The 27839-nt window shown below is 41.8% G+C and overlaps 1 protein-coding gene across 1 annotated transcript; it reads right to left on the bottom strand.

Annotated features, from left to right (window-relative positions):
* Positions 1–8701: 8701 nt before the first annotated feature.
* On the bottom strand, positions 8702–13975 carry LOC123792918 (uncharacterized). Its single transcript, XM_087865296.1, has 3 exons — positions 13543–13975; positions 11688–11739; positions 8702–11122 (listed from the first exon to the last, which is right to left on the bottom strand). The coding sequence occupies exons 1-2, from the start codon at positions 13821–13823 to the stop codon at positions 11712–11714; spliced, it is 309 nt and encodes a 102-aa protein (XP_087721422.1). The 5' UTR covers positions 13824–13975; the 3' UTR covers positions 8702–11122; positions 11688–11711.
* Between the last annotated feature and the right edge of the window lie 13864 nt (positions 13976–27839).

The raw sequence follows: 27839 nt of genomic DNA, 5'->3' as shown, positions 1-27839 counted from the left end.
GGAAGGAAAGAAGAGAGAAAGAAGAGGCAAAGTGTGGTAAAGCCATCATGCTTAGCATTGACTTTATATGTAGAATATTTTTGTGCCCCTATCACTTCCTGGATGTTTGCTTCCTGGTTTTAAAGTTTTGTATCTTTAAATGAAATTGTTTTCGAACCTGCATTTTAATGTGGGTGACTTTCTTTTCTTTACCTTTTGCGTGCCTGCAGCAGAGAATGTGGGTTCTACCTTCGAGATGTTCGACTTACTAAATGTGTGACTTTGGACAAGTAATAGCTTCTCACATCTTCAACTTCACCATCCATCGGGAGAGAACAATACCTGTTTCTCCACCTGCACAGGGTGTCTGTGAAGATTCAATGAAACAGCAGGAAGAGCACACTTACGAGGACTGAGGCTCGTTTCACAGGCTGGCGGCAGGGTATTTCCGGCCCTTTCTTTCTCAGTCTCCTCTCCATTTTCTCCCACTGTTTTGCCTTCCTCATCCACCACTTCAGCAATGCCTCATTTATTTGACACACCAGTAAATAAGGGGTTCCACTAGAAATTAATGAGTTTTCCACCAAAGTGAACCATGGAAATTTATTTTTTAGCTCTAATCATTTTAAATGGAACATTTTTAGAACAAGATTACTCATATCCTGCCTCTTTAAACGCAGTTTATTAAATAGAATTTCTGTTTCCTTGATTCAGGACTATTATCACTCTAAATATACAATGACTACCCCCCAAGAGACTGTTGTCACCTCCTCCATGCGGCCACTGGTACCGCCTCAATTACTCGCACCTGAATCTGTTGGTGTACCTTTCCCTACCACCTAACTTATATTTTATAGTCTTTCTCCCCAAATAATCCTTAATCCCTTGGTGGCATAGACTGGTTTTCCTATAATTCTATGTCATAGTTCCTAGCAATTTGGATTATTCAATCCATAATGTAGTATGAGTTTAATAAGCACTATTTGAATTGATAAAATCTAGTGATTGCCAGAGAACCTATTTATTTCTAGGAGGGAAGGAAGAAAATGTGTCCTTCCCACAAACCTGTTGTTTTCCATACCTTTAATCTTCACAACTGGATAAAGAATGTAATATTAGTATCTCCATTTTAGAAATGAGGCCAGTGAGTCTCAGATAACTCCAGTACCTGCCCGAGATCACACAGCCACCTGCAGAAGGCCTCTAATTTGAATCCGAACCTGTTTTATGCCACAGTCCATCCCCTTCCCACCATACCACGTACACTCACCCTGACACTGAATGGGCCACCTGCTTTTTGGTTTGAGATGAAATTTATAGGCTTTTGCAATTTTTCTGCCCCTCCCTCAAAGGCACTTGTCACCTCTTTGTCTACCATTTGTGACATACCTTCTCCCACCTGATATTTTGCTGTTCTGGTCTGCAATCGGCCTTGAAAATACTAACCATACTTGTTAGACTTGTCTAGAAATAAGAATAAAACATTCTCAGTAACAACAGGAGGAAATGATGACAAATGGTATTCAAGCTGCGTGCTTGACCCCAACAGCACAGTAGTAGCTGCCTGGAGTGCTGGGTTGAGGCAATATCCAGGCTCTGCAGGAACGAGGACCCACAGGGAGTAGCCATGTCTGGCATAGTTACGAGAAGGGAAAGTGGTGCCACACTTCTGGGGCCTGGGGAATTTTCAATGAGTAAATTTCAGGAAGGTTATTGTGTGGTCTCGGCATCATCCATATACATTCTCAGATGTGCTTTTGCTAACTCCTTTGTTCTTAGCTAGAGTATATATAGTTAAGGAGGCTAGACAAATGATTTCCGGATGACTAGTGTGTACAATGGTCTTTTTCTTTCTCTCCCCCTTTAGCTTATTTCTCTCGGCCCACGCTCTGTGGTTTAGGTCTTCAGTTGGGCACCACCACCCACAGCACCCACCAGCATTCTCTAAGTCATTAAGAGCACATAGGGCTAAAAAGGTGCAAATCTCTGGTATAGATTAGACAACCACAAGTAAGTAAATTGATAAAGAACCAAATGACTACAGTCAGCATAAGGGGTGTTTTTCCTGGAATATTAAGTGTGTGAAGATTTAAGTATACATGGCACCCCAACACCCATTGGACTACTGATATGAACTCTGAACTTTACCCCTGCATCATTCTTTTCCACTGTCCGCAAGAGCAGGTGATGTTTCTCGGCCTCCTTTGCTACCATTTCTATCTTGGTTACCACTACACTCCATATACAATCTCCTTTGCTTGCTTTCCCTTTCTCTCTGCTTTTCTTATTTCTTATCTTGTTGGATCCCTGTCATGTCATCTGAGCTCCTTGGCTTCTACATGAAATGACTGACCTTTTAAACACATCATGATCAAGCCAGAAGATTTCTTCACTCCTGTTTGGAGAATTAATCAATCACAGCTCATCCACTGTAACCTTCATGTCTTTGGCTCTTCTTAACTACATTCGAAATGCACAAAACTCACAGTTATTTCTTTTTGCAAGATCCATGTTCTTTTTTCCCTTTTGTATCTGACACTATTCCTGGTGCGCAAACGCTAGACTCTGGATAACTGAGGTTATCTGCACTATACAAAGCCCACCCTCTGGAAGTCACTTTTCCATTGTTCCACACGTGATACTCAGTGTATGCATTCATAACCCCTCCCAAGGGGGTATCCAGTTGAGGCTCAACTCCCAAGTGGCCAGCTCTAACAGTTCCCTTTCTCACCCACTCTTCAATGTATGCCTCAAAGGAAGGGAGATTGTCTCATTAGAAGCATAACCTCAATTCTACTAGAAGTGATTTATTTAAATCATTTGCCAAATTCCTTGTGGCAAAACATAGTGGGTTTGGGTCTGAATATTGATAACTCCTGAGAGCTCAATTTGCTAGAGAATCACCCTAAAAATATGATTGTTGGTGGTTTATCATCACTGAGAGATCCAAGTCATCAAGTGGTATCCTAATGGACATTATTGTGTCATTATTCCAAGACCAGAGTTACAGATACTGCAAATTTCATTAAACAGAATTGTGAAGGAAAGAAAAAATAATAGAAAAATAGGTCTGGGTAGTAAGAATAAGACAGGTTTTATTGTTGTTGTTTTGTTGTGGTGGTTGTTATGTCAGACACAAAGTTTTATTTACCTATGTTTACCTATTGAAGAGAAGCAAGAGGAGAGGGAAAATAGAAAATATATTGGTGGGGGTACCTGCGTGGCTCAGTCAGTTAAGCATCTAACTCTTGATTTTGGCTCAGGGCATGATCTCAGGGTTTTGGGATTGAGCCTGTGTTGGGCTCTGTGCTCAGCAGGAAGTCTGCTTGAGATTCTCTCTCTCCCTCTCCCTCTGCCTCTCCCTACCCTCTCTCTCTCTCTCTAAAAAATAAAGAAATCTTTTTTAAAAAAAAAGAAAATATATTGGTGAGAGGAAGGTATTCATGGTATAAAATTGTCCAATATGGTATCCACTAGCCACATATGGATATTGAATACTTAAAATGTGGTTAATCTAATTTGGGATGTGCTGAGAGAGTAAAATACACATGGGATTTTTATGACTTGGCAGGAAACAAAAGCATGTAAACTATCACATTAATATTTTTTGTATTGGTTACATATTGAAAAGATAGAATTTTGGATACATCAGTTTAAATAAAAACTATCATTAAAATTACTTTCACCTGTTTCTTTTTACCTTTCAAAATGGCTAGTAGAAAAATTTAAATTATGTATATGGCTTACACTTGTGGCTCACATTACATTGTTTTTAGGCAGCATTTGTATAAGGTTTTATCTACTGGGATTAGGTTCAACCGCAAGTAACAGAAAACTCCAAAATAACATGGGATTACTCAAGATAAATGCGTATTGATTCCTTATACAATAGACCAAAGGTAGACAGGGCTGATAGGGCCTCTTCATATTCATCAGAGACTTGGCCTCCTTTTATCTTTATGTTAGGATATGTGAAACATGCAGCCTCAGAGTCCAAAATGGCGGCTAAAGCTCTAACCAGAATAACCACATTCCAGCCAGCAGGAAGAGAAAGGAACCCAATAAAGACACCTTCCATGTGCAGCTTTCTAAAACCATTTTCTATCATGTACACTGAGAAGTGAGAACCCACATTGGTCAAGATTTGGGCGCCCCTGTAAAACTGTGGGGGGAAAACTAATCACTGTGATCTGGTACCATTTTAGTCATGAGGTCACCCGCAAATATAAAGGAGGCCGGACAACGCAGTCTTTACTCCTAACAGTCAAGTATACAGCTAAAAATCAGGAGTTATTTTTAGGATGACCATGTGTCCTAGTTAGCCAGAAAGTCTATTTTGCGTGTGTTGTCCTGGCATAATTATTAATAGCTCCCCCTTTCTCTCTCTCAAGTGTCCTAGTTTGGATGATAAATTATATGGTCACCCTTATTATATTACCAAGAAAAAGGAGAAAAACAGATGATGGGGTAGACAATTCAGTATCTGCTAGAGATTCTTGAGGAATCACCTGAGAAATTCTTGGCAGGTGGGTGTTTCCTCAGCCCACTTCACAATTGCTCTGAAACCGTGCTTGTGGAGAGTATTTGTGACCTCATTGATAAATTAAAGGACTTTTGTCACTATTATCTATTCACTGAAATATTTGTGACTCCATGTACTGAGCACTGTGCATTTGGGGACATGGGGATAAAATAGAATTCAAGACTATTAGTCCTCATACTATTCAATCCATCTCCTATTACAGTGGAGTAATAAAAGTCTGAATTGTCTAGATTCTGGGACTATTGTTTCTCCTGCTGGATATTTGTCTAAGTCTCTTTCTATCTTTTTCTGGTTCCAGAATATTCTAGCCCATTGTTTCCCAAAATGTCTCCAATATATCACTGGTGCTTCAAGAAAGTGCCCTAGTCAAATAATATTTGCAAGTGCAGCATACTTAGAGCCTCACAACACACATTAGCATATTAAAAGCTCTGAGAAATACTACAATAGAAATTCCTTTTAACTCTTAATCTGAACTGCTTCTAGGGTTGACACCTGCTAATAGCTGATATAACATCTTTTTGGCACTGCTCTGTTTGTCCCAGAAATAGGAAGATGTTACAAGATTCTCTATCTGTCGTTCCTCCTCTACATTCAGCCTCCTGATACTCACATTTGTTCTCTAAGGAGATGACAAACTTTACCTCATTCCCCATACAAATCAAATGGGCATCTCTACTTGAGTAGGACGTCGTTATCTCAAACTTCATTATTTTGAACTGAGTGACCTAAAATTAGAATTTGCTTTTTGGTCCAAAATCACATCTCCCCTCATGCACTTCAATTTTTGGAGTAATCCTGCCTGAACTAAATATTTTGTTTCTTTTATTCATTGTTTCTTTGTTTGGGTTAGGTTTGGTTTTGGCAAGGGTTGGGATCGGAGTTTGGAGGCAGGCAGAATGGCCTTGCACCTTCATTCCTACTTTTGGAAAAATGTTCCTTTTTGTGCAGTGTTGGTGAGACACTGTATGTTGCCAATGGCTCCTGGCAGTCTAGGCTTGAGCATGTGGTCTGGGCTCTGCCAGTCAGCCTCCCTCTGGGGACTTTGAATCTTGAGTTATCAGAAGAGAGAAATATGGAAAAAAAAAGAACAGAGAAATATGAATGGTTACAATTCACTCACAGTGTGGCAGCGGTGATCGTAGCAGTGTTCCTTGACCACGGTGGCCCTGTCTTAGTCACTGCAGATGACCCTGATGCTTCCTAAAGTTGAACAACTACTGCGTCAGGTGTTTCTTATGTATCAGCTATTCCAGGAAGATTTAATTATTATCATACCCAAGATTAACTCTTCCTTTCCTAGAGTCTTCTAACCCTTAATATCTATAACAGTTGCTGAACCTAGGCTGTGTTGCTTTGCTGATATTTAAGTAGGTACCTTATTTCTAAAACTAGTTTCTAAGCTTCTAGAAGCCAGGATATAAGTCACCAATACTTACATAAAGTAATAAGTCACTTAGGAATACCATGAATATTTACTAATGACAAATTAATTGCACCTGATATGTAAACTTTTCTATTTTCTAGAAAATAAACTTTAAATTAGTTCATCTCTATTCAAGAGCTTCTCAAGCAATGGTTCTCAAATTTGCAATATTTTATTTTATTTTTAAAGATTTTATTTATTTATTTTATTGATTTGAGAGAGAAAGAGAGAACGAGGTGGGGAGAGGGACAAGCAGATTCCCCGCTGAGTGCAGAGCCCCACACTCCACACTTGGCTCAAGCAATCTCAGGACCCTGAGATCATGACCTGAGCTAGAACCAAAAGTCCGATGCTTAACCCACGGAGCCACCCATGTGCCCCTCAAATCTCCAATATTTTAAAACCACCTAGAAAGTTATAACAAATACATGTACTCAAGTCACAACTTCAGAGAATCTTATTTAGTTGATTTGGGGTTTAACAGTCTGGTCATTGTGATTCTCAAAAGTTCCTAAAGGATTCTATGTTACAAACAAGGTTGTGTTTATCATTCTGATATTCAGAGTGTGGTTCAAAAACCAGGAGCAACAATTCACCTGGGAGCTTCAGACTGTGCAGTGTAACAAGATTTCCAGATGATTCATACGTGCATTCAAGTAGCACTTGGTCTAGAGCAGTAATGGCCAATAGAAACGGAAGCCTGAGATATTTTGATTTATAAGAAATATATATTTGGTCATTCAAATGACCAAAATACATTTTTCTTATCTGTATTTGGTCTTTGTCCACAGTTCCTGGCTGAGAGCTCCCACAACCCTTGGCATTTCCTGAGCAATAAGAGCAATGGGAGCATCTTTTGTTATAATATTGGTCTCTTGTCCTCAGTTCCTGAAATCCCTTCAGAGACATAAAGGTGAAATGGGTGTCTTGCTATTCATAATAAGCTCCTTTCCAGCACAACTGAGTTTATGTTAATGAGATGATTTTGGAAAACACCTACAAATGGAGGTTGGTTGCAGGAGAAATTTCAGTCCCACTTGATGATTTCCAGGGACGGGAGACGGGCTGGAGGTTGAATCAGTCACCATTGGCCAAAGATTTAATCAAGCACACCTATGTAATAAATGCCTGTGTAATTAATTCATCATAAAAACCCAAAGGGAGGAGATTTAAAGAGTTTTCAGGTTGGAGAACCTGAATATACCACCCTGCCAGGTCCCAAGCTCTACAGGGACAGAAGCTCCTTTGCTCGGGACTTCAACCTATATATTTCTTCATCGTGCTATTGATTTGTGTCTTTCAATATCCTTTGCAACCAGTAATCTAGTGAGTTAATGGGTTTCCTGAGCTCTGTGAGACACCCTAACAAATTAATCAAACCCAAGAAAGGGATAGTGGGAACTTCTGATTTATAGCCAGTCAGGCACAGGTAACAAGGTAGGCTTGTGATTGGCATATGAAGGGCATGGGGAGCAAGCCAGTCTTGTGGAATTGAGCCCTAACCTGTGGAATCTGATGCTACCTTTGAGTAGACAGTGTCATAATTGAGTTGAATTCTAGGACCGCCAGCTGGTATCTGAGAGTTGTTTGTTGGTGTGGGGAACTCCAGCCCCCCCACGCAACATACACATGTTAGAATTGGGTGAAGAACCCTTTTAAAGTCACATAGGTAATTTCAAATCTTCTAGTAGCCATATTAGAAAAGCTTTTAAACAGGAAAAAATAATTTTAAGAATATATTTTATATAACCCAAAGTATCCAAAATATGATCACTTCAATAACATAAAATTTTCAGTAAACTATTTTACAGGGCTTTTTTTTCCACTAAATTTTTGAAATTCAATGTGTATTTTACACTTTTAACATGTCTCCAATCAGTCCAGCCACATTTCAAGTGCTTCTGAGACACATGTGGCTAACAGCTACCATGTTGAACAGTGCAGAAAAGCTCATTCACTTTTCCATCTCACACCAACTACAGCTTGCCTTACAAAAGCTTTGTGCGGTAGTCAAAGGACCTTTTCATTAGCCCATCAATCCATTCACTTTCCTGTCTTTGCAGTGCTGTCCCCATTTCCTCTCACAGCCTGGAAAGCCCTTCCTCTTCTCCCTCCTGGTCTGGGTTCCATTCTTTTTCTTCAAACCCAGTCCAGGTCTATAGTTCCTGGGCAAAACCTTCCTAAAATGGTCCCAGATTACATTGGTTAGTTTCTGCTCTAGATTGTATAGGGTAAGAGTTTATATTCTTACCTATTAATGAAGATGGCAAAAGATGCTTTTAGAAAACTAAACATGGGATGCAATTAGAATTGGAAAATAATTGATAAAAACAAAACACAGACCTCAGAAGGCTGATATTGGAAAGCAATTTCCCGGTAGGGAGGAACGACCTTCCTAGGAATGCTAAATCAAACCACAAATTCTTCTGCTGGAGATCTTTCACAGTTACTCTCGCCTACCATTCCCCACCCCATACTACTAGAATTAAATGACTCATGCTCTGCCTTAAGCATAGACTCAAATGAAAGCAACAACTCCTCTTAATTGCTCCAAAACTGAACTGAGACAAAGATGGAATATTCAAAAAGGACTTTATTAATAGTCTCAATTAATAAAGCAAATTTATCAGAGTACAATGAATTTTCACAATATGACTTGTAAAATTTAGTCTGTTTCCTGTAAGAGCAAGAATACCTCATTCCCATTGGGACAAGGATGGGGAGTCAGGAGAGATCTTGCTAAATTCCTCCCTTCTTTGCTCCTTTTCTTTCTCCACATAGAGAACATGATCTTTAGCCTACAACCCTAGCACTTCCTAGATATCTTGATTTCTCTTGGTCTAGACCTGTACTGTCCAATATGATAGCCATTCACCACATTGGCCATTGAATACTTGAAATGTGGCCAACCAAATTGAGATGCGCTGTACGTATTGAAGTACATACCAGATTTCAAGACTGAGTACATGTGTGAGTTCTCCATTGCTGCTGTAAAAAATCACCATAAACCAAGTGGCGTCAAACACGCATTTATTCTCTCACATTTCTGTGGTTCAGGAGTTGTGGTGTAGCATGGCTCAGCCGGACTCTCCGCTTTGGTCTCCTGAGGCCAAAATCAAAGCATCAGTAGGGCTGTATTCTTCTCTGGAGACGAATCTGCTTCCACGATCATTCAGGGTGTTGGCCAAATTCAGTCCTTATGGTGGTAGGGGCAGGTCTCATTTCCTTCCTGGCTGTCAGAGGGGAGCCTCTTTCAGCTCCTGAATAGCCCCGGCATTCCTTGTCACATTAGCCCCTCCGTCTTTAAACCAGCCACAGCCTGTTGAATCCTCATGCTTTAAATTTCTCCAACTTCGTTTTCTTGCTTTTAAAAATTCTTGTGATTAGATTGGGTCCACCCCAACAATCCTGGATAATCTCCCTATTTTAAAGTCTGTAAACTTGATTACCTCTGAGAAGTCCCTTTTTGCTATGTTAATGTCACATATTCACAGGCTCCAGGGATTAGGGCATGGGAGCCATTCTGCCTATCATAACTCAAAAAAAGGGGGGGGGATATTTCATTAATACTTTTTATATTTCTGATATATTGAAACTGCAGTATTTTAGATACTGAAGCTTAAATAAAATATGCTATTGAAATCAATTTCACCTGTTTCTTTTTACTTTTTACTTCAGGATACAGCCTGAAGGACAAAGCTGCTGAGTTCTGGAAAGAGATAACTGGAATGTAAGTAAACTTATTTACCAACTACTCGGACAAAATCATAAGCTCAGCAGCAACAACAGAATGTATATTGTTTAATATATTGAGCAGGAGGGAAAATGGCTGTATATTGTTTAATATATTGAGCAGGAGGGAAAATGGCTGTTTGCCAGATATGTGATCCATTAACCTCTTTAGTTACAGACTTAACTAAAGTTTACAGACTTGAAAATAGGGAGATTATCCAGGATTGTTGGGGTGGACCCAATCTAATCACAAGAATTTCAAATATACTGAACTACAGTATATTTGAAATTGCATGTATGGCTCGCTTCTTTTGGCCAGCACTAGTCCAAACCTAGAGAAAGGTTAAGTCCTCTTTACCATCTTCATAGCCTGTGACACCTGTACAGTGGACTACCTCTTCCATAAGAAATGCTTTCCTTGTAATCATGTATGACCTTACACTTACAGGACTCTAACCACTTAAACATAACATAGCACAACGCAAAAATCACAGCTTTCATACAAGAGATACTCAAATATGGCAAGAGGTTAGAGTATGAAGATGTGGGTGCAGGGGCTCATTTCCATATAAGGGAAGGACCCCAGGCCAACCGGACCTATAACCCTAGTGATTACTGAGCTTGCCCCACAAGGGTGAGCTTTTATTCATCTTTTCGTTTCTGGTTGTGGGTACATAGAGGGGTTCTTTGAATGAATATTTGCTAATCCAACTGAATCTAGATGTCCGTGATTGGCTAGTTAAAAGGAAAAAAAATAGATAGGTTTTGGAAATTAGGTCAGCTATCCCCTCTTTCCTAATAATGGCAAATACTTCCCTGCTTTAACTGAGCGGATCAGTCTCCATTTAAACTATAAGCTGAACAATATTTAATGTTGCCTCTTTATGAAACAAGAGAGTGTGATGATGCTCAGAAAAAAAAAATATTTACCAAATGATCACTCTAATTAACTAAATGTTTTCATTATTGTATGCTTTGTTTGGCTTTGGCGACTAAACCAAACCAGAATCTATGACTGTTTTCAAAACTGCATTTTGAAAAGATTTTTTGGATGTGCCACTTTGGCGTTTAATTTTCATATAACACAGTGCCAACATGTTACTAGTGAATATGCGAGACCCCAACCACCCACCTCCACACTTTGTCTAGCAAGCAGGAAGGCCAGGATATCTGTGGGAATGGAAGAACGGCACAGAAAAAAGTGCCAATACCTCAGTTTAATTCTCCAACCATAGGCAAGGTGGAAACCCTTTCCAGAGCTTTGCTTCTCAGTTTCTGGATCTGTAGCTGCTCCCAGCCCCAGGTGTGATCTTGTACAAGGTAGGCAAAAATCACTTGACAATCTCACTGTCCGTCGGTCCGTCCGTCCATCAGCTACTGGGCCAAGGATCCTCTGAGAAGTTAGGCTTGCTGAGAAGCACAGGCTGCTGAGTGTTCCTCTCCTGCCAGACATAAACATGAAGCAAGACAGAATTATGAGAAACCAGATTCATGTCACCCCATGTCCTTCTCAGTAATCTTCCTGGCACAAAAGAAAAAGAAAGAATGAATACCAATACAAAGATAACATAAACATTTTAAATAAAGTTTACTAATTGAAAGGACGGATGGATGGAGCGAGGCATTCCTCAAACTCTACTGTCATGCCTTTGTGGACTTTATTGCTTATCAGCATTTTTCCCCTCAAGAAAAACAGAACAGCAACATTTGTTCAGAGAAAAAGCCAATTGTGTTGCTCCCTTTCTTATTTTATTGTTTGAGGTTTCTTTTAGACTCTAATGTGGCATTGTGATTTTGAGATGGGGGAAAAAAACAATCCCTTGTCTTTCAAACATAAGAATGTGATTGTATGCTATTGTTGCCAACAATGAGCTAAAGAGGTTAATGGATCACATATCTGGCAAACAGCCATTTTCCCTCCTGCTCAATATATTAAACAATATACATTCTGTTGTTGCTGCTGAGCTTATGATTTTGTCCGAGTAGTTGGTAAATAAGTTTACTTACATTCAAGTTATCTCTTTCCAGAACTCAGCAGCTTTGTCCTTCAGGCTGTATCCTGAAATTTAAATAAAGTGCACTTTGAGATCTGAGCTCAGGAGCTTTAAAAGTGATGGTAAGAGTAAGCTTAGGAAAGGGGGTGGGCTGGCTGTTCAGTGAGAATGTAGAAATATTGTGCCTTGTGAATTGCATCTGACCTTTCATTTTCAGATTGTCTGAATTAACAGTGAAATTACCATAATAAAAAGAAATGGATACTGGGGAAAGCACCGCTGTTCTTTCTAGTGTTGTTGCCAGTGATCATTCTAACAGACCTCTAATTAAATGGACAATCCTCCCAACCGACCCCCAGGTTGACTCAACTTTGCATTTTGTGATTGTCATTTGAAAACAGACAAGTCATCGGAAGCAATAACGTGTGATTCCCGACTACGACTTTTTGTGTGTGTTTCATTTGTACCATGGAATTAGCAAGAGACCTAATACCTCAACAGTCAAAGAAAGGGGGTTATTTATTTTTTAAAGGAAACTCCAGAGAGAAGAAACTTTATCAATAAGAAAGGTATTAGTATTCCGGGGAATTTTGGTTGGGTGGCCATAGATACTAAGGGAGGGGACTAGAGTTCAGAGAGAAGAAGCAACACAACCAGTCTCAGATCAGGTGGGATCCTTTCGATCCCTAAACAGCACAGTAAATAGCACCTAAGGTTCCCTGGCCGCTATGTTGCTGGTGCCAGAGGAAGGAGGGTCGCAGATTGAATTGGAAAGGCGAGTGTGCCTCTTGGGTTTGGGATTTGGACTCGAAAAAAGGCTGAGCGGTGATCTCTGCTTCCCAGCTAGGCGGTGATCGCCCCCTGTGACTCCGGATGCACACAGCAGTCTGAGATCTGCCGCTGCCGCCGCCCGACCCATCACAGCCTCCAGCTCTCTTGCCTGACAACCTGGAGCCACAGGCGAGTTCCCTAGACACCTGTGTGCCCCAAGCTCCGGGTCTAGGCCCCTCACCCCAGAGAGAACGGTCTCAGCAATTCAGACATTGGGTCCTTCCGACTTCTAAGTTGCCAGGTTCTGTCACCCTGGTCACTTCAGCGGGTTCCCCAAGCTTCTACCTCAGTCGGCGGGGGAGCCCTGCTCGTCTCTCTCCCCACCGCCCTACTGGCCCGCGCGCGGCTGCCGCGCCTGTGTGGGACGGGCGGCGGCTCAGCTACAGAATCTCCGCCGCGGTGTAATTCCTCTCCTCCCCCTTCTCCGCCTAAGCCCTGCCCTCCCCCTGCAGCAAGCCGCTCCGGTGTGTGCGCCGCTCTCTCGGCTGAAGACACCTGCGCTTCCTTCCCCACCCTTCTCCGCCCCTTTCGCTGCGGTTTCTCACCGCCTTTGGGAGCTCGGGAGCGCCTGCTGGAGGAGGAGCAGGGGGAGGAGGCGGAGGGCGAGGAGTAGGGGCGGGGTGGGTGGGGAGAGAGCCGGGAGGGTGTGGACTGGCAGCCACTCTGCAGCTGGTCGCCGGGGACCCGGTCCCTCCCGCGCGCCCGAGTGATGGAGGGGAAGAGATTCGCTTAGACACACACACGCGCACACAGCTGGGCACGTCTCCGGGAGTCAGCTGCCGGCTCAGGCGCTCCGGGGGCCGGGCGGCGGCCGTGACAGCGCCAGCCGCGGGGAGCGGGGCGCCCGCACCGCTTGGCACCGGCGACTCCGAGACCAGGCAGGGAAGATCCCAGCTGCACTGACTGTTGCTCTTTGGGGCAGATCGGGAGGGAGCAGGCTGCCCAAGGAGCTGTCACAGAGGACACGGAGGCTCTCCCCTTGGCGCTCAGAGTCCGGGGCCGCGCTGGTGCCCGCGTGGGGCGAGGAGGATGCTTACCTCTCCCCGCAGAGCGGCTGCGGGCCCGGGCACTGCGTGGACTCGGGCTCCGGCTGCTGCCTGTGCCGAGCCTGCGCCGCGGGAGCGCGCCCTGCCGCACCTGGTTCCAGCCTCCCGGGGAAGTGCAGGCAACGCGCCCTAAACTCCACTACTTCTCGTCCGCTTCCTCCCCCTGCCGGCTCCCCGCCTGGGACCTCGCCGCCGCCGCCACCGCCTGCGTGTGGGGCCCGCCCGCCTCTTACTCTCACGCGCGCACGCACTGCGCGGTCGCTCGCTCTCATTCACGCCGACTCGCTCACCGCGGAGCCGGAGACGGGCTTCCGAAACTACTAGACCAATTGCCGCCGGGACTGCGGGAGCCGACCCTTGGCCCGGCGCGACCAGGCTCCGGCGTCCGCGCCCTCCGCTCGCGCCCACCCCGCCGCCGCGCCGGGACGAAGGTGAGCTGGGCGGGCTGCCCGCCTCGCGCCGGGGAGGGGCTCGGGCGCAGCGGGCTGAAAGCTCGGAGATTTGGGAGGAGATGACAAGGGAGGGGAGTCGCCCAAGGGAGACCTCCGTGTGGTGCCAGCCGAGAGCACTTTGTGGGGCGCGGTTCTCCTAGACACTGCCTGGGGTAGACTTTTGAGACGTTCCGTGGGGCTCGGGGTTAAACTAGTGCGAGATGGGAAACGGCGGGGCGATTCCCGGGATAAATTTAGAGAGTAGTCGGTGACCGTGGGTCACACTCTCAGCCGGCACTGGGCGCTGCGCTCTGGGCTCTGTTTGAGGGAGAGAGGAAGGAAACGCGTTAACTGCGTTCCGCAGAGTTTGGGGGTTCGCGCCCAGCCACTTCGCGGGGTGGCTGTGGGGCTGTCGCTGGGAGCTCGGGACGGCTTTGGGGGCCTGGGGGGCTGCGAGGCCGGAGCCGGCAGGGGCTCCGTTAACTTGCGGGTCGGGTGCGTTCTTTGCCCCAGCAGCCTCCCATCCCTCGGAGCCCCAGTCCCGGCAACCCACGCCCCCGCCCAACACAGACACACACGCGCGCGCGCGCGCGCGAGATGGATGCAGTCGAGGGGGCGGTCATACTATTAAGAGGTGCGCGAGGTCGCTGTGGCTTCTGACTGGAGCGCAGAGACTCCCGCTCTTCGGACTTGGGCGTTCGCGTTGGTTAAGGGAAGCCGAGAGGAGCGCCCGGACTCTTGTGGACGCCTCTACCTGGTGGTTCCAGGTACACAGCGAGCAAGCCTCCGCCTCAACTCCAGAGTCGCTTCACCCTGGTGGGCTCCGTTCTCCCGCTTTCCTCCTTGAGTGCTTCAGGGCGCCCACCCAAGAGAGCGGCTGCTCTGATCCGTGGTTACCCCAGTGCTCACCCGGTGGGTCGGTCTCTCTCTCTACCCCCCTCCTGCCCTCCCTCTTTCCCTTCCTTCCCATCTCTCCTACTTTCCCTCCCTCCTCCTAATACCACCTTCTTGGAGAACATTGATCCCTTAAGGGGAGGTTTAATATTTGCAAAGTGCTTTATAGCATATTACTTCGTGAATACATTTAATTGCACTGTAACTCTTCTCTGATTTATGTAAACTTAGTCTGATAAATAGCATACAGGGTCAGGTTGAGGTGTGAGCGAGAGTGGGTGGTCGTTGTTTCTCTAAAGATGCTCCGTTCTAAACAGATTTGCTAGAAGTGCTACAAGGGCAGTGCTTCTGAAAGCTTTGCTCAGTAGTTTTGACATATTTCAGGGCCTTAGACAAATGTTTCCATTACAGTGTATTTCAAATTTATTCAGTTTCTATTGAAGAAAAAGTTGAAGTGAAGATAAAAGAGATTACAAATTTGGATATCAAAACTACTTTTAAAAATGTTTTTATTGATGTCAATTATGTTGTAGCAGATTTTTTCAAGTTACCTTAGTGGTTTCTCCTCATGAAGCTCTTAAAAGGAGAGCTGAAAACACTACTACTTACCTTCCTCCCTTTGTTTACAAATGGTCCTTGCTTAAAGTGACTGAATGAGCAGCGGGGTGGGATTCTTCACTGGAGGAGCGTGGTCAGTCACCACTGAACTGATGGAGAAGCCGGAAGATACTGCACACAATAAACAGAATGACGGAAGGAAACTTGTTTAAATGTAACTGCCTCTAGTGCAAAGAATCCAAACAGGGAAATTGAAAACTGCTCTCACCCCTTCCAGATTACTCTGGACTATTTTAAAATCTTCTTTTGTCAATTAATAAAATGCATAGAAACATTATTAATAATGTAAAATATCTTCAAATATATGCCTGAATCAGGTGACATGGGAAACTGGGGGCATAGTATTTAATGGGGTTTCACAGAAGTACTAGGATCATGGTTTCTTAGCTAAGCCAGACCTCGTGCTTAGATTTGAATATTGGAAGTTGCTGCCTTTCTGACATATTTGTGAGGAGACTCCTTACAGTGTTTTGATTATGCTTTCATCATTGTCCTTACCATTTCGCAGGCATACACAGATGTGTTTGAATGAATAACCTTCTTACTCACTGAATTTTCACTCATTCAAAAAGTATTTATTGAGTGCCGGAGCACATACACATATGCAAAGCTAAGCTGGATGTTATTTTAAATAACAAGGAAGGATTTTCGGTAGAAGCAGGGTGCTTACTCCTACACTGTGTAAAAAGAACTGCAGAGCTGTGGCTTGCTTACTTAGGGAAATAGCATCTTGCCCAAAGTAGGTGGTCAACAAAGAGTTGTTGACTCAAAAATCATACACGATATTATCTAGCCAACTTTGCTTTCGCCCTAAATTCCACCATTATTCTTAACCCACCACATCATTTAGATATGACTCAACTTCAGAGAATTGGTGCTGACTTTAATCTTCTTGCTCTTTGTCTGAATACTTTGGAGAAATGTAACTATCCATGCACTGCTCTAGCTTTCTGTGTATGATTTCTATGGAGCAGTGCCAGATCTGCATATGTCATTAGTATTCATTTATGAGTAAATGCAAATGTTCCTGTTGCACTGAAAAAGTGAACTCGAATTCATAGGACACAGCAAATATTTTGCTCCTTTTCTCCTCTCTTTGTTTTGATAGTTTCAGTAACAGCTCTTAAAAATGCAATCGTATGTCAAAGAGCAGGTTAATTTAAAAAGAAAGGTTATTAGATTGTTTAGAAAAAGGAAAACATCTATGGAAATTTTAGTGGAGAATTTTCTTTGGCTCTCTTGACATGTCTGGCAGGATGGTCTTTTATTTTAGGTACGTTCATTCATGAATGAAATAACTCTCAAGATAACTTCCTAGTAAAGGGAGCTGGCAGAGGAGGGAATGCTTGCTAAAAATGATGCTAACAACTCTGGGAATAGAGTGTGAACAGTACCACTAGGTTTGTGCCATTGAAATTATGTGAATCCTTGTATATTTTATTGGTCTTCATATGCATGGCTTCTTTTGGATTTCTTTGTAGTATTTTATTCAAATATTCATATTTTGCAGTTAGTGCAATTAAGTGAGGAGTTATTGTTTGGTAATGGAATTATAGTTTGTTTTCAGAAAAGATAAGTAGTTTGAAAGAAGAGAACAAGTTGAGTTAAGAGACTAATTATTCAAACCCCAGATTTGTCTTCATTCAAGGTTCGTCCTTTTTTGGTTGGGGGGGGAACTTCAAAACTGAAATAACTAAATTGCTACTATTTAGAAAAACCTTACATTTTACTTTTTCTGCAAATTTAATATGAATTCTTTGAAACCAGCACAAGTGTAACTTTTCCCCCGCTGGAATCTACTTTAATTGTTGATAAATTTTGCTCACTGTAGAATCAGTATTTGTTTCTGAGAGTCACGATGTCATCCTAACCTTTACAGCAGAAGTACAATTAAAGCAAGTTATTTATAACTGCGTTTAAAAATCACTGATCTAAGTCAAAAACATTTAAACATTTCAGAACAGCTAACACTTAACAAAAGTAGAAGCAAAATATTGTATCTGGAGATCCGTATAAGGTATAGGCAGGATAAATGGACCTCTGTAGATCTCCTGTGCAAGTTCCATTATCACGTCTTAATTAACATTTGGTACAATGGATTATTTTCCATTTTCTTGAAAAGTTTTATGAAAAAACTATGTCAGTTTAAGAAATGGTTGAAGAGTTGGTTTGCCTTTAGCCCACTTTACCTAGATCGTGCATGGGAGGCGGGAAGTTTTGTATGTGTACACATATGCTTTTGCAAACATATATGCATATATACTCCTATGTATACATATAGAATTTATCTTAGATATTGATTTATGTTTCTGTATATTTCTTTTTTTTTTTTTTAAGATTTTATTTATTTATTCGACAGAGACAGAGACAGCCAGCGAGAGAGGGAACACAAGCAGGGGGAGTGGGAGAGGAAGAAGCAGGCTCATAGTGGAAGAGCCTGATGTGGGGCTCAATCCCATAACGCCGGGATCACGCCCTGAGCCAAAGGCAGACGCTTAACCGCTGTGCCACCCAGGCGCCCCTGTTTCTGTATATTTCTGTGCTTAAATAATAGGAAGAGAATCTCCTTTGTGGTATATATAGCTTGTGAAGTCACCATCATCTTGAGAATGGTACTTACAAATACTCAAATACTTTGATGTTAAAAATTGGCGCATATTCAACTTTTTTGAATGATTTAAGAAGCGCTCATCATAACGTTTAATATGTGCCTGCCACTGTCCAAAGAACTCTCCTCGTATTAACTCACTTAATTCCAGTAGCCACCCTGCTGTACCCGGTTTCATAGAGGGAAAGTAGTAGGTAAAGTGGGTCTGATCCTTATCCCCGTTGAGAAGGTGAAGAAAACGAGGTGCAGTGGGCCTCGAAAATGCCTCCAGCTCCACAGCTCCTAAATAGCAGAGGCGGCATTCAAGGCCAGGCTGTCCACTACGCTAGGCCACTGCTCTTGAACAGATATTTTTTAAAGTTTACCTAAATAAGGGGCCCAGTGGGGGCAAGTTAAGTTGTAAAACAAATACATTCTAGCAACTGAGATTTATGACAGTTATCAACTTTGAGTGAATTCTTAAGGAATTCAGAAGGAAGGCAATTGTCATGAAGTACCCACATGACCTGAGCTCGAGCCATAGCAGAGCAGGGCTATAACTTAATGTAGTTTTTAATGGACTCAATAATTTTCTTAGGTTCAGCTACTTTTAAATTAGGTAACTTAAGAACTGGTGCCATATTTAAGTAGTTTTAATAGCTCAGAGGATCTGGTACTGAATGTTTTATGCTTCCCATAATATCCTTATAATGTGAACTTCTTGTGTAGAGGTCAATGTTATGTGTTACTATATGGTACTTGCCAAAGGAATCAGACTTTTTTATGAAGGTGTGAAATGAGACTTAATCTGTTCCGATGCACGGGACATACAAGTAGGCATCCAGTTAATGTTTACTGCATGAATTGATACAGGGTATTCTGCAAGTTGCTAGTCCAGAGGTAAAAATTAAATAAATAAACGAAGTCTTTATATTGCATAGTTGCAAGACTGTGATTTAATATTGAATAGACTTTTTCCTTTGTCATGATCTCAGGACGTTGCTGTCTATGAACCCCCGTGGAATAATGATCTTTATGAGACTGAATGGCCTGAGATAAGAGGAAGATGGTGTAAGGAGGGTGAAATAATAAACTCATTAAAGTGTTTAAGTTTAGAAGTCGACAGAATAAAAACTGCCATAATTTTACCTTTTATTAAAAAAAAAACATATAAGACATAACGAACATTAAGTAACAGAATCTTCGTACTGCTAACGAGGTAGCACAAGTGTCCTATCATGAATATTAACAATCTTACTTAATGTAGAGCTTAGAGAACTATTTATGAACATATTACCGTGTCACTGTAATCCCTCTACTGTCGCTAACTAACTCGAGGCAATGAAAAAAATCACAATGTTTTTGAATGTGCCTCAACATAAATAAGGCATTTATTATAGTGTAAGTACTGGAGTCAGACAGAGCTGGCTGAATTAGAAGCCCAGCTTCACGGTTTATTAGCTATGGGATCTTGGGCAAATTACTTAACCTTTCTATTTCTTAGTAATATTCTTTTATGTGGTTATGGAAATACCAGTTCTAGATTTCCATATGATAATGTATGTAAAATGACTAGCATAGAGTGTCATACATGGTTTAGGAAATAATAATTGATACTGTTGTTATCATCCTCACTTTTAACATCACCATAACTTCCCAGATGATTAAACATCATAGGCACATTATTCTGTATTTACCTATTTATACGTATGTGTATTTTGTATGTTTGAATTGGTTGTTCTTCATTGTAAAACATAGGTTCTGTGGATTCTCTTACTGTTGAGGGAAAGGTATAAAGAGGAGAAATTTGTGTGTCAGACGGGTTCTAAATAAAAGCCTGGTGTCAAGCACGGAAATTACAAGGAGGCTTTTGGGACAGCTGCTTCACTATTTTTTCTTGCTGGGCCTAGCTATACATTTTCACGCAATTCTTCGGAAGGTATAACTTCTTCTACAGATATAGTTAATGGCGAAGAACAAAAAGCATTGAAAAGCATTGAAATATTTATACTTATCTTTATATACAATATGAGTTGAAGTATTAGGATAAACAGAAATTTCTTTCTCTTTTATATTTTTTTCTTTTCTATATTTTTATACCGTATGGAGTTTGTGGTGTAAAGTATAAAGCTGTTTCCTAACTCCAGTCATTAAACTTGAGTCATATAATTTAAAAGTTTGAATTTAGTTTTATTCCTAGATTTTTTTATTTTTATTTTTTTTTAAGATTTATTTATTCGAGAGAGAGAGCATGTGTGTGCACATGCGGTGGGGTACAGGGCAGAAGGAGAGGGAGAGAGAGACTCTCAAGCAGACTCCCCACTGAGCAGGAGCCAAACACATGGCTCCATCCCTGGACCCTGAGATTGTGATCTGAGCCAAAACCAAGAGTCAGATGCTTAACCAACTGAGCCACCCAGGCGCCCCTATTGTTGTTTTTGTAACTTATTTAATTCTGATAGATATCTGGCTATCCAACTTAGGAACTAATTTCCCTCCATGTTTACTTTGTCCTAGTGAATATACCTATTTACCTCTTTATCTTTGGAAAAATAATAAATGATACTAGATAACATTTAATTAATATTTACTGTGTACCAAGCATTGTACAGGTCTTAACACATTTCATTCCCACAAAGTGTTCAGTGAGATATAGCTTATTAGTATTTCCATCTCACAGATGAGGAATTTGAGGCCCAGAGAAATCCTAGAGCGAGAGGAGTGGAGCCATGATCCAAACCCATGCCATCTGGCCTAGAGTTCACATGTGTCCACACCAACACGCTTCTCAGTAGCGTTTAGCCCCAGAGCACCATCCCTGGATTTCTGGGCCTTGAAACTCATGCCTCCCTATTTCCCTGTGTCTTTCCTACAATAAAAGAGGGGTTTGCTTTTAATAAAGTTTAATTTCTTGGCTTTGTCATATCACACTATTTTCCGATGTATATGCAACAGCCACTAAAGCAAAGAATGAGACCATATTAATTTTTAGTAAACTGTTGGATCTGTTTTTAAATAGATTTAAATAGGTCTGCCAACATCCTGCTAAATAGTTGCATCCATGTTCTGTACGCAGTGATAGGGAACTGATACTCGATGCTAGTGGAATTTCTTCATCTGGTGAGCCAGCTGCCTGTGGGCTGAACTTCCTAATTGCCTTACTTTTTCTGAGCTGAATGAAATAGTATAGGATCTAGGGCATTGGGAATGGGCTTTCTTCCCAGGGACACAGTGTGGAGAAGTGGAAAGGCTCGAGACTGAGGAGCTACAGGGTTCCTGCAGACGTGGATGGTCCCTTTCTCTTACGAGTAGCTAGAAAAGGTCCAGAGACCATTCCATTGTGCGCCTAAGTGCTTCCAAAGGGAAGGGGTTATGCTGGATTGTGTTCTTGTTATCTTTGTTTCCGTGGTGTTTGACACATGGTGAAATGGGGCAGATACAGGGCTTTGGGGCATTTCAGAACCTGGAAAACAGAACTGAGGGATCCAGACAGTGGGGACATGGGAGAGAGGCAGAGACAGAAAACAGGACAGGTATGGGGGTGCATGAGGGAATGATGGGCCAGCAGATGGATTGGTAGCTAGTGGGAGTACTTCTTTCCATTTTATTTTTACTCAGGTATGGCTCTATTTCTCTTTCCCCCATCTATATTAAATGTGCAGTGCCCACTTAACCCTGATATCTGACCCTCAAAGTGAAGAACATTATTTTTTTTTGAAAGATTTTATTTATTTATGTGACAGAGAGACAGTCAGTGAGAGAGGGAACACAGCAGGGGAGTGGGAGAGGAAGAAGCAGGCTCCCAGGGGAGGAGCCCCATGTGGGACTCGATCCTGGAACGCAGGGATCACGCCCTGAGCCGAAGGCAGACGCTTAACAACTGCGCTACCTGGGCGCCCCTAAAGTGAAGAACATTATTGCCAATTGTCCTGATAGCAGTATCTGGCACACCAGAAAATCCTAATAAATATCAGCTATAATATTGTCTGATTTTCTACAGAACTTTAGGATAAAGTTCAAACTAGTTCAACATTCAAAGCTCCATTTTTTGTTCAGTCAGATGTTTATCTTATTCTTATACCCTGTCCACTCTGAGATGGGAGACTGGCAAGGGAGGGTTACTATAGCAGAATTTCTTTTTGGAATTGCTGAATTCTTTTTTTTTTTTTTTTAAGATTTTATTTATTTATTTATTGGACAGAGAGAGAGAGTGAGCGCACAAGCAGGTGGAGTGGCAGGCAGAGGCAGGCTTCCCACTTAGCAAAGACCCTAACACAGGACTTGATCCCAGGACCCTGGGATCATGAGCTGAGTCAAAGGCAGGTGCTTAACTGACTGAGCCACCCAGGCCCCCTGGAATTGCTGAATTCTATAAATAGTAGCATCCTTTGAATAAGGAATTCCCAACAATAAGATCAAGGGCTTGAAAATTTATATGCACCATTACTTTCTTAATGCAATCTCTTGTCAAATAGTATCTATGATTTTGCTCGTCTGTGTTGGTGACATTATTTATCCAGACACTCAAGAAAAGTGAGAAACCAAGAATAGTTATAAGGATCATAGTAGGAATACAGGTACCTTGGGATCATCTTGTAATGCTCCTTCTTCTCCTCCAGTCTGTCACCAAGACATGCTGACACACACCCCTGAGCTCCTGCCTCTCCCAGCAGCCCCAGTGAGCCTGCCTCGGTTCAGTCAGAACTTGCACATGATCACACCAGCCTCCTCACTGGCCAGGTCCCTACTCCTTGTCAGGGCTTCTGCAGTTCTTTCCAAATGCAAACCTGATCGTGTCATCCCCCTGCTTAATAACCTGCAGCATCTTTGCTTTTAAGGTAAATTTTGGGCTAGTTCAACATTCAGCGATCTTACTATTCCAAAGACCCAGCCTGGGACTTGTTTCCCCTTTACTCCAACATGAGGTCCCTGCAATTTGGAGATTCTAGGCAAGGGATTGAACGTGCTCGTTCACATGCCGTGCCTTTGCACGTACTGCCCATCTGCCTAGAGTGCTCTCTGCTTGTCTGACTTCTCCTCTTCTCTTTGCTTCCTTACCCCTTTGCTTCTTGCAGCCTACCCACCCCCAGCCAAACCAGGATGGGCTGGCTTTCTAATGTATGTGCTCTCTATGTAGATCATACTCTTCGATTATTGGCTTATTAGTGCCCTCCCAACATGCATAGATGCACAGTCCCTCCACCCCAGTCAGTATCTATATCTCTAGTGCCTAGCATAGTGTCTGGAATATAGGAAGCACTAAATACATTTTTTTTATTGGCGAAATAATAATCATATCCTTCCCTCTGCCTTGCTTTTTTCCACCTTTTCCTTACTCGCTGACTTGCTTGATTTATTTTCGTACACACTTATTGAGCAATGACTGTGTAACAGGCAGTAGGTTGGGTGCTGAAGAGGTCAGTGATTCAGTCTTTGCTGTCAGGGAATTTGCAAGTCCAAGAGCAAATCCAACTGGTAAACGAACAGGTGGTATTCTGTGTGCTAGATGATAGAAGATATGGTAAGGACACAGCACGAGGAAGAAGGTCCCATCTGCCTAAGATCAAGAAAACCTTGCTCCCCACCCCTCCCATTTCCCATCTTCTTCAGTTTTCTCAGTGTCCATAAGCAGGCATCCATCTAGCAAGACTACTACTATTGAGAGTAGATTTAGGTCTCTCCATTTTTCTAATAATGGTCTATAGAGAACTAGGCAGTTTTAATTCTGATTTTCTACTTATAAGACTAAGAAGGCTTCAGAAAGTTCCATAATAGTCCATGAGCTCATTTTTTAGTTTTTCTTCTTTTCAAATTCTTTTAAATATATCTAATAATCATATTATTTATTAATGATTTTTCCCTATAGAGCAAGATGCTTTATGTTTAACAATTATGAGTATTTACTTAATGTGAGATAAAAATTTCTCTTTTAAGATTTGAAATAAACATGAAATTAAGTTCTTTCACTGTGACCAAATGGAAAACTCCATAAAACCAAAAGATTAGCTGATAACATATGATAACCACATTAACATCTTGTCTAGTTCTAAAGAAATAGAAATGGCCTGTCGATCGATATATATATATATATCGATTATATATATATATTAGAATAATCAAGTAATCAACTCATATATATATATATATATATAATCTATCTGTCTATATCTATCTATCTATCTATCTATCTATCTATCTATCTATCTATCTATCTATATTAGAGGGGAGAGGGGCACAGGGAGAGGGAAGAAAGAGAATCTCAACCAGGCTCCATGCCCAGCATGGAGCCCAATATGGGGCTAGCTCTCTCAACCCTGAGATCATGACCTGAGTTGAAATCAAGAGTCAGACACTTAACTGACTGAGCCACCCAGGTGCCCTTCAGTATATTTAATAGGAAACATTTTTAGATGTGTGTAGCTATTCCCTTGGTGAATAACCAAACATACAAATAAAATAAGAAATTCCCTTCAAAAATACAAATGTAACATTACCTTCAAAAGCATAACATATAAAATATAATACACTATTCTCTAAAACTATCGATGCATATAATATGGTACTTAAACTATTTTAGCTGAAATCTTTTATTATGATATTATTTCTAAAATTAAAAGCAATATTAAATATTATGTTACTTGCTTCCCCTGAAGTACATAAAAGCATTAACTAACATTCCCTAGTTGTATAGACATTATATTCCCACTGTGTGCCTTAAAGCTGAGAGAAAACCAGGTGCAGTATGAAAGTAGAACCAAGTTAATCCTGTTTGCTTTCAGTTATAAATTTACTTTGAAATTTTTATATTGTTGTAAGAATTTAACTATATTCTGTTTTAAAAGGTACCTTAGATGGGCGCCCGGGTGGCGCAGTCGTTGGGCGTCTGCCTTCGGCTCAGGGCGTGATCCCGGCGTTCCGGGATCAAGTCCCACGTCGGGCTCCTCCGCTGGGAGCCTGCTTCTTCCTCTCCCACTCCCCCTGCTTGTGTTTCCTCTCTCGCTGGCTGTCTCTCTGTCACATAAATAAATAAAATCTTAAAAAAAAAAAAAATAAAAGGTACCTTAGCTAAGAGTATATTTTATGTGTACATATATATATGTAGTATTTTATTGTGTATACTATGATAATATTCATATTAACTCATGTGTACATGTGTATATATACATATATATATAACTTGATATATATGTGTGTGTATATGTGTGTGTGCGTGTGCGTGTGTGTGTATATATATATGTGTATATATATATGTGTATATATATATGTGTGTATATATATATATATATATATATATATACACACATATATATATATATGACTTGATTACCAAATAATTCTACTGCCTTGACAAAGGGTATAATTTTATTCTTTTGGAAGCACGAAGTTCTCCGTGACCTAATCCAGTATAATAACAATCAGCCATTTTTGATCTACAGGTGGTTCCCTACATGCATTACATGTTCCAGAATATGTTTGAAGATAAAATGTCAGAAAACTGAACAAAAGACGTGTATTTGTTTTAAGAAGATGATCGTAGAATTTACCATCCAGGCTGGGATACTTTTGAAAGCTAAACAGATATACTAATAATTACGTGAAGAGAGAAGAATATTATAAGGTGCCTGTGTGTGGTTACCGTAGTGCTGCCTTCCTGGGTCCAGGGAACCTACTGTCTAGGGAAACCAGCCGTAGGACCCTGGGCCTGCACCATCATCGCTCACCCCGCACAGGGCTGGGGCGTGCATTCTGACAACACACGTTATCGTGTTTGTGCCAGCAATTCCTTGATACGAAAAGTGGGCTCGAGGAGGAAGACTTTTTTCTTCTTCGAGAAGGCAGTCAAGTGGGTCCTTACTTAGCTCCCCAAGCTGGCAAAGGGAGCCTGATATCAGAGGGGTTGTAGACAGAGAAGGAAATGAGATCTTTTTGAGTGTGTGGCCCTGGGGAGCCTGTGGATGCTCATGTGAGGACACAAGGCCCACGTTCTCCCCACTCCATCATCACCAGCCCGCAGGTGGGGAGCGTACCTCTGGCCCTGCTGTCTAAACACGTGCCACTAAATATCCCTCACTGGCTTCAAGCAGCTAGAGTGGGGGGCAAGTAACAGTACCGCAACGATAGTGCTTAATCATCACTCGTGCATTTGGCAGCTGTTTCTTGAGCACCTACTATATTCCAGGAATGTTTCTGCTGATTCAAAAGACTGAGTTTGGCGTATGACAGGCTGTTTAAGGATGCAGTGAAATTGTCATAGGAACCCATAAAAGCCAAAAGATTTCAGAGGTCTCACCACAGTCCATGTTTATCTTACTGGTTCTTTCCCTTATAAACCCTACTTCTTAAGGAGCTGAGTAGCTATTTAGTGTGTTCTTTCTTTGATTGAGATACTGATCACTTGAAATTTTTAACATTTTGGTTTCTTAGAAATATGTGGAGTAACCCATGTATTCTCAATAAAGCAGGTAAGAATTTATGCCATGAAAAAGGGAGAATTTATACCATTCCCACTGGGCCTTGCCTCCCTTACCCTGAGGAGGAAGGTGACCCAGGAAAAAGAATACGAGTTAGTGTCTTTTGCCTACTATATTTCAAAAATACATTCTACTAGTTTTACTTTTTTTCATTATTTTCAATTGGGAAAGCTTTTTTCCCCCCTGTCTTCGAATGAACAACCAAATTATAAATAGTATTTAAATAACGTGCTGTATGCAGTAGAGTAGCTGCCAAATTTGTTGGGACCTATAACAAGATAATTAATTATCCAGTAACACGAGGACTATTGGAGTGCTGGATATAAAACAGATGGTGGGAGAAGAAGGATGAGGTAGTCAGGATGCTGTGAGGGGTGTGATAAGTCTTTGAACCTGTGTGGGGTAAAGCCATTTGTGCGCCAAGCCCCCTCTATCTCCTGCTGTGTTTTTCCCCATTGATCCTTCCACCACCCCAGCACTTCACTCCCTCAGACTCCAGCTTCCCCTGCCCACTGCCACCACATTCATTTTCAGTGTCAGGGGAAGTAAGGGGGGGTGAGGGTAAAAGGTCTGCTGCCCTTCGACCCTGGACACAATGCCAGCATCTGGGGCAGCTCTAGTACCTGTGCCATGCAGGGAGTTGGGCTGCCATTACCTTTGTCCTGACATTGCTTGTAGTCAGATAGAAACAGAGCTTTAAAGAGTTTTAGGCTCATTTCAGGATCAGTTAAGATAAATTAGTATTACAAGCAAAAGCCATGAATTTTTTCATTTGCAAATTTCGAAGATGTAAACTGAAGTCAAACATTTTCCCAGAGCAAACCTGGTTGAGTGTCATTGAAAAAGTATAGAAGAAATAGTTACTACCCCCTTTCAAAGTGATATTCCTCTAATACATTTGTGAGAATTAGAAGGTGCATTTAAATTGAACTCTACTTGATAGTAGAGATTATAGTGACTTCACTATTGATGCTTTTCTTACAGATTATCATCATGATGTATTTTTAACTGAAAGTCATAGTGCTTGTTGGTATTACAGAAGGGTGACATTTAGATTTCAGATATGAGAAGAACTATTTAATTGCAAACTTTGTTACTCCTGTGCTAAAGAAATACAGAATAACCCACTTAAGGTATCTTGACAATAAAGTTCCTCATTCATCATAAAAAAGAGTGAGTTTCTGATCCCAGGAAGTCAGCAGTCACCTTGCCTATCCCATCCGCCCGATATCAGGCCCATCTTTTATCATTTAAAGTAGAGCTCCCTAAAATAGATTACACTGACAA

Source organism: Ursus americanus, chromosome 11 (assembly GCF_024610735.1).
Source record: "Ursus americanus isolate L20-20 chromosome 11, mUrsAme1.1.p, whole genome shotgun sequence".
NCBI classification, from domain to species: domain Eukaryota; kingdom Metazoa; phylum Chordata; class Mammalia; order Carnivora; family Ursidae; genus Ursus; species Ursus americanus.
Note: the sequence above shows the minus strand (reverse complement) of the source record. Positions and strands in the feature narration are given on the sequence as shown.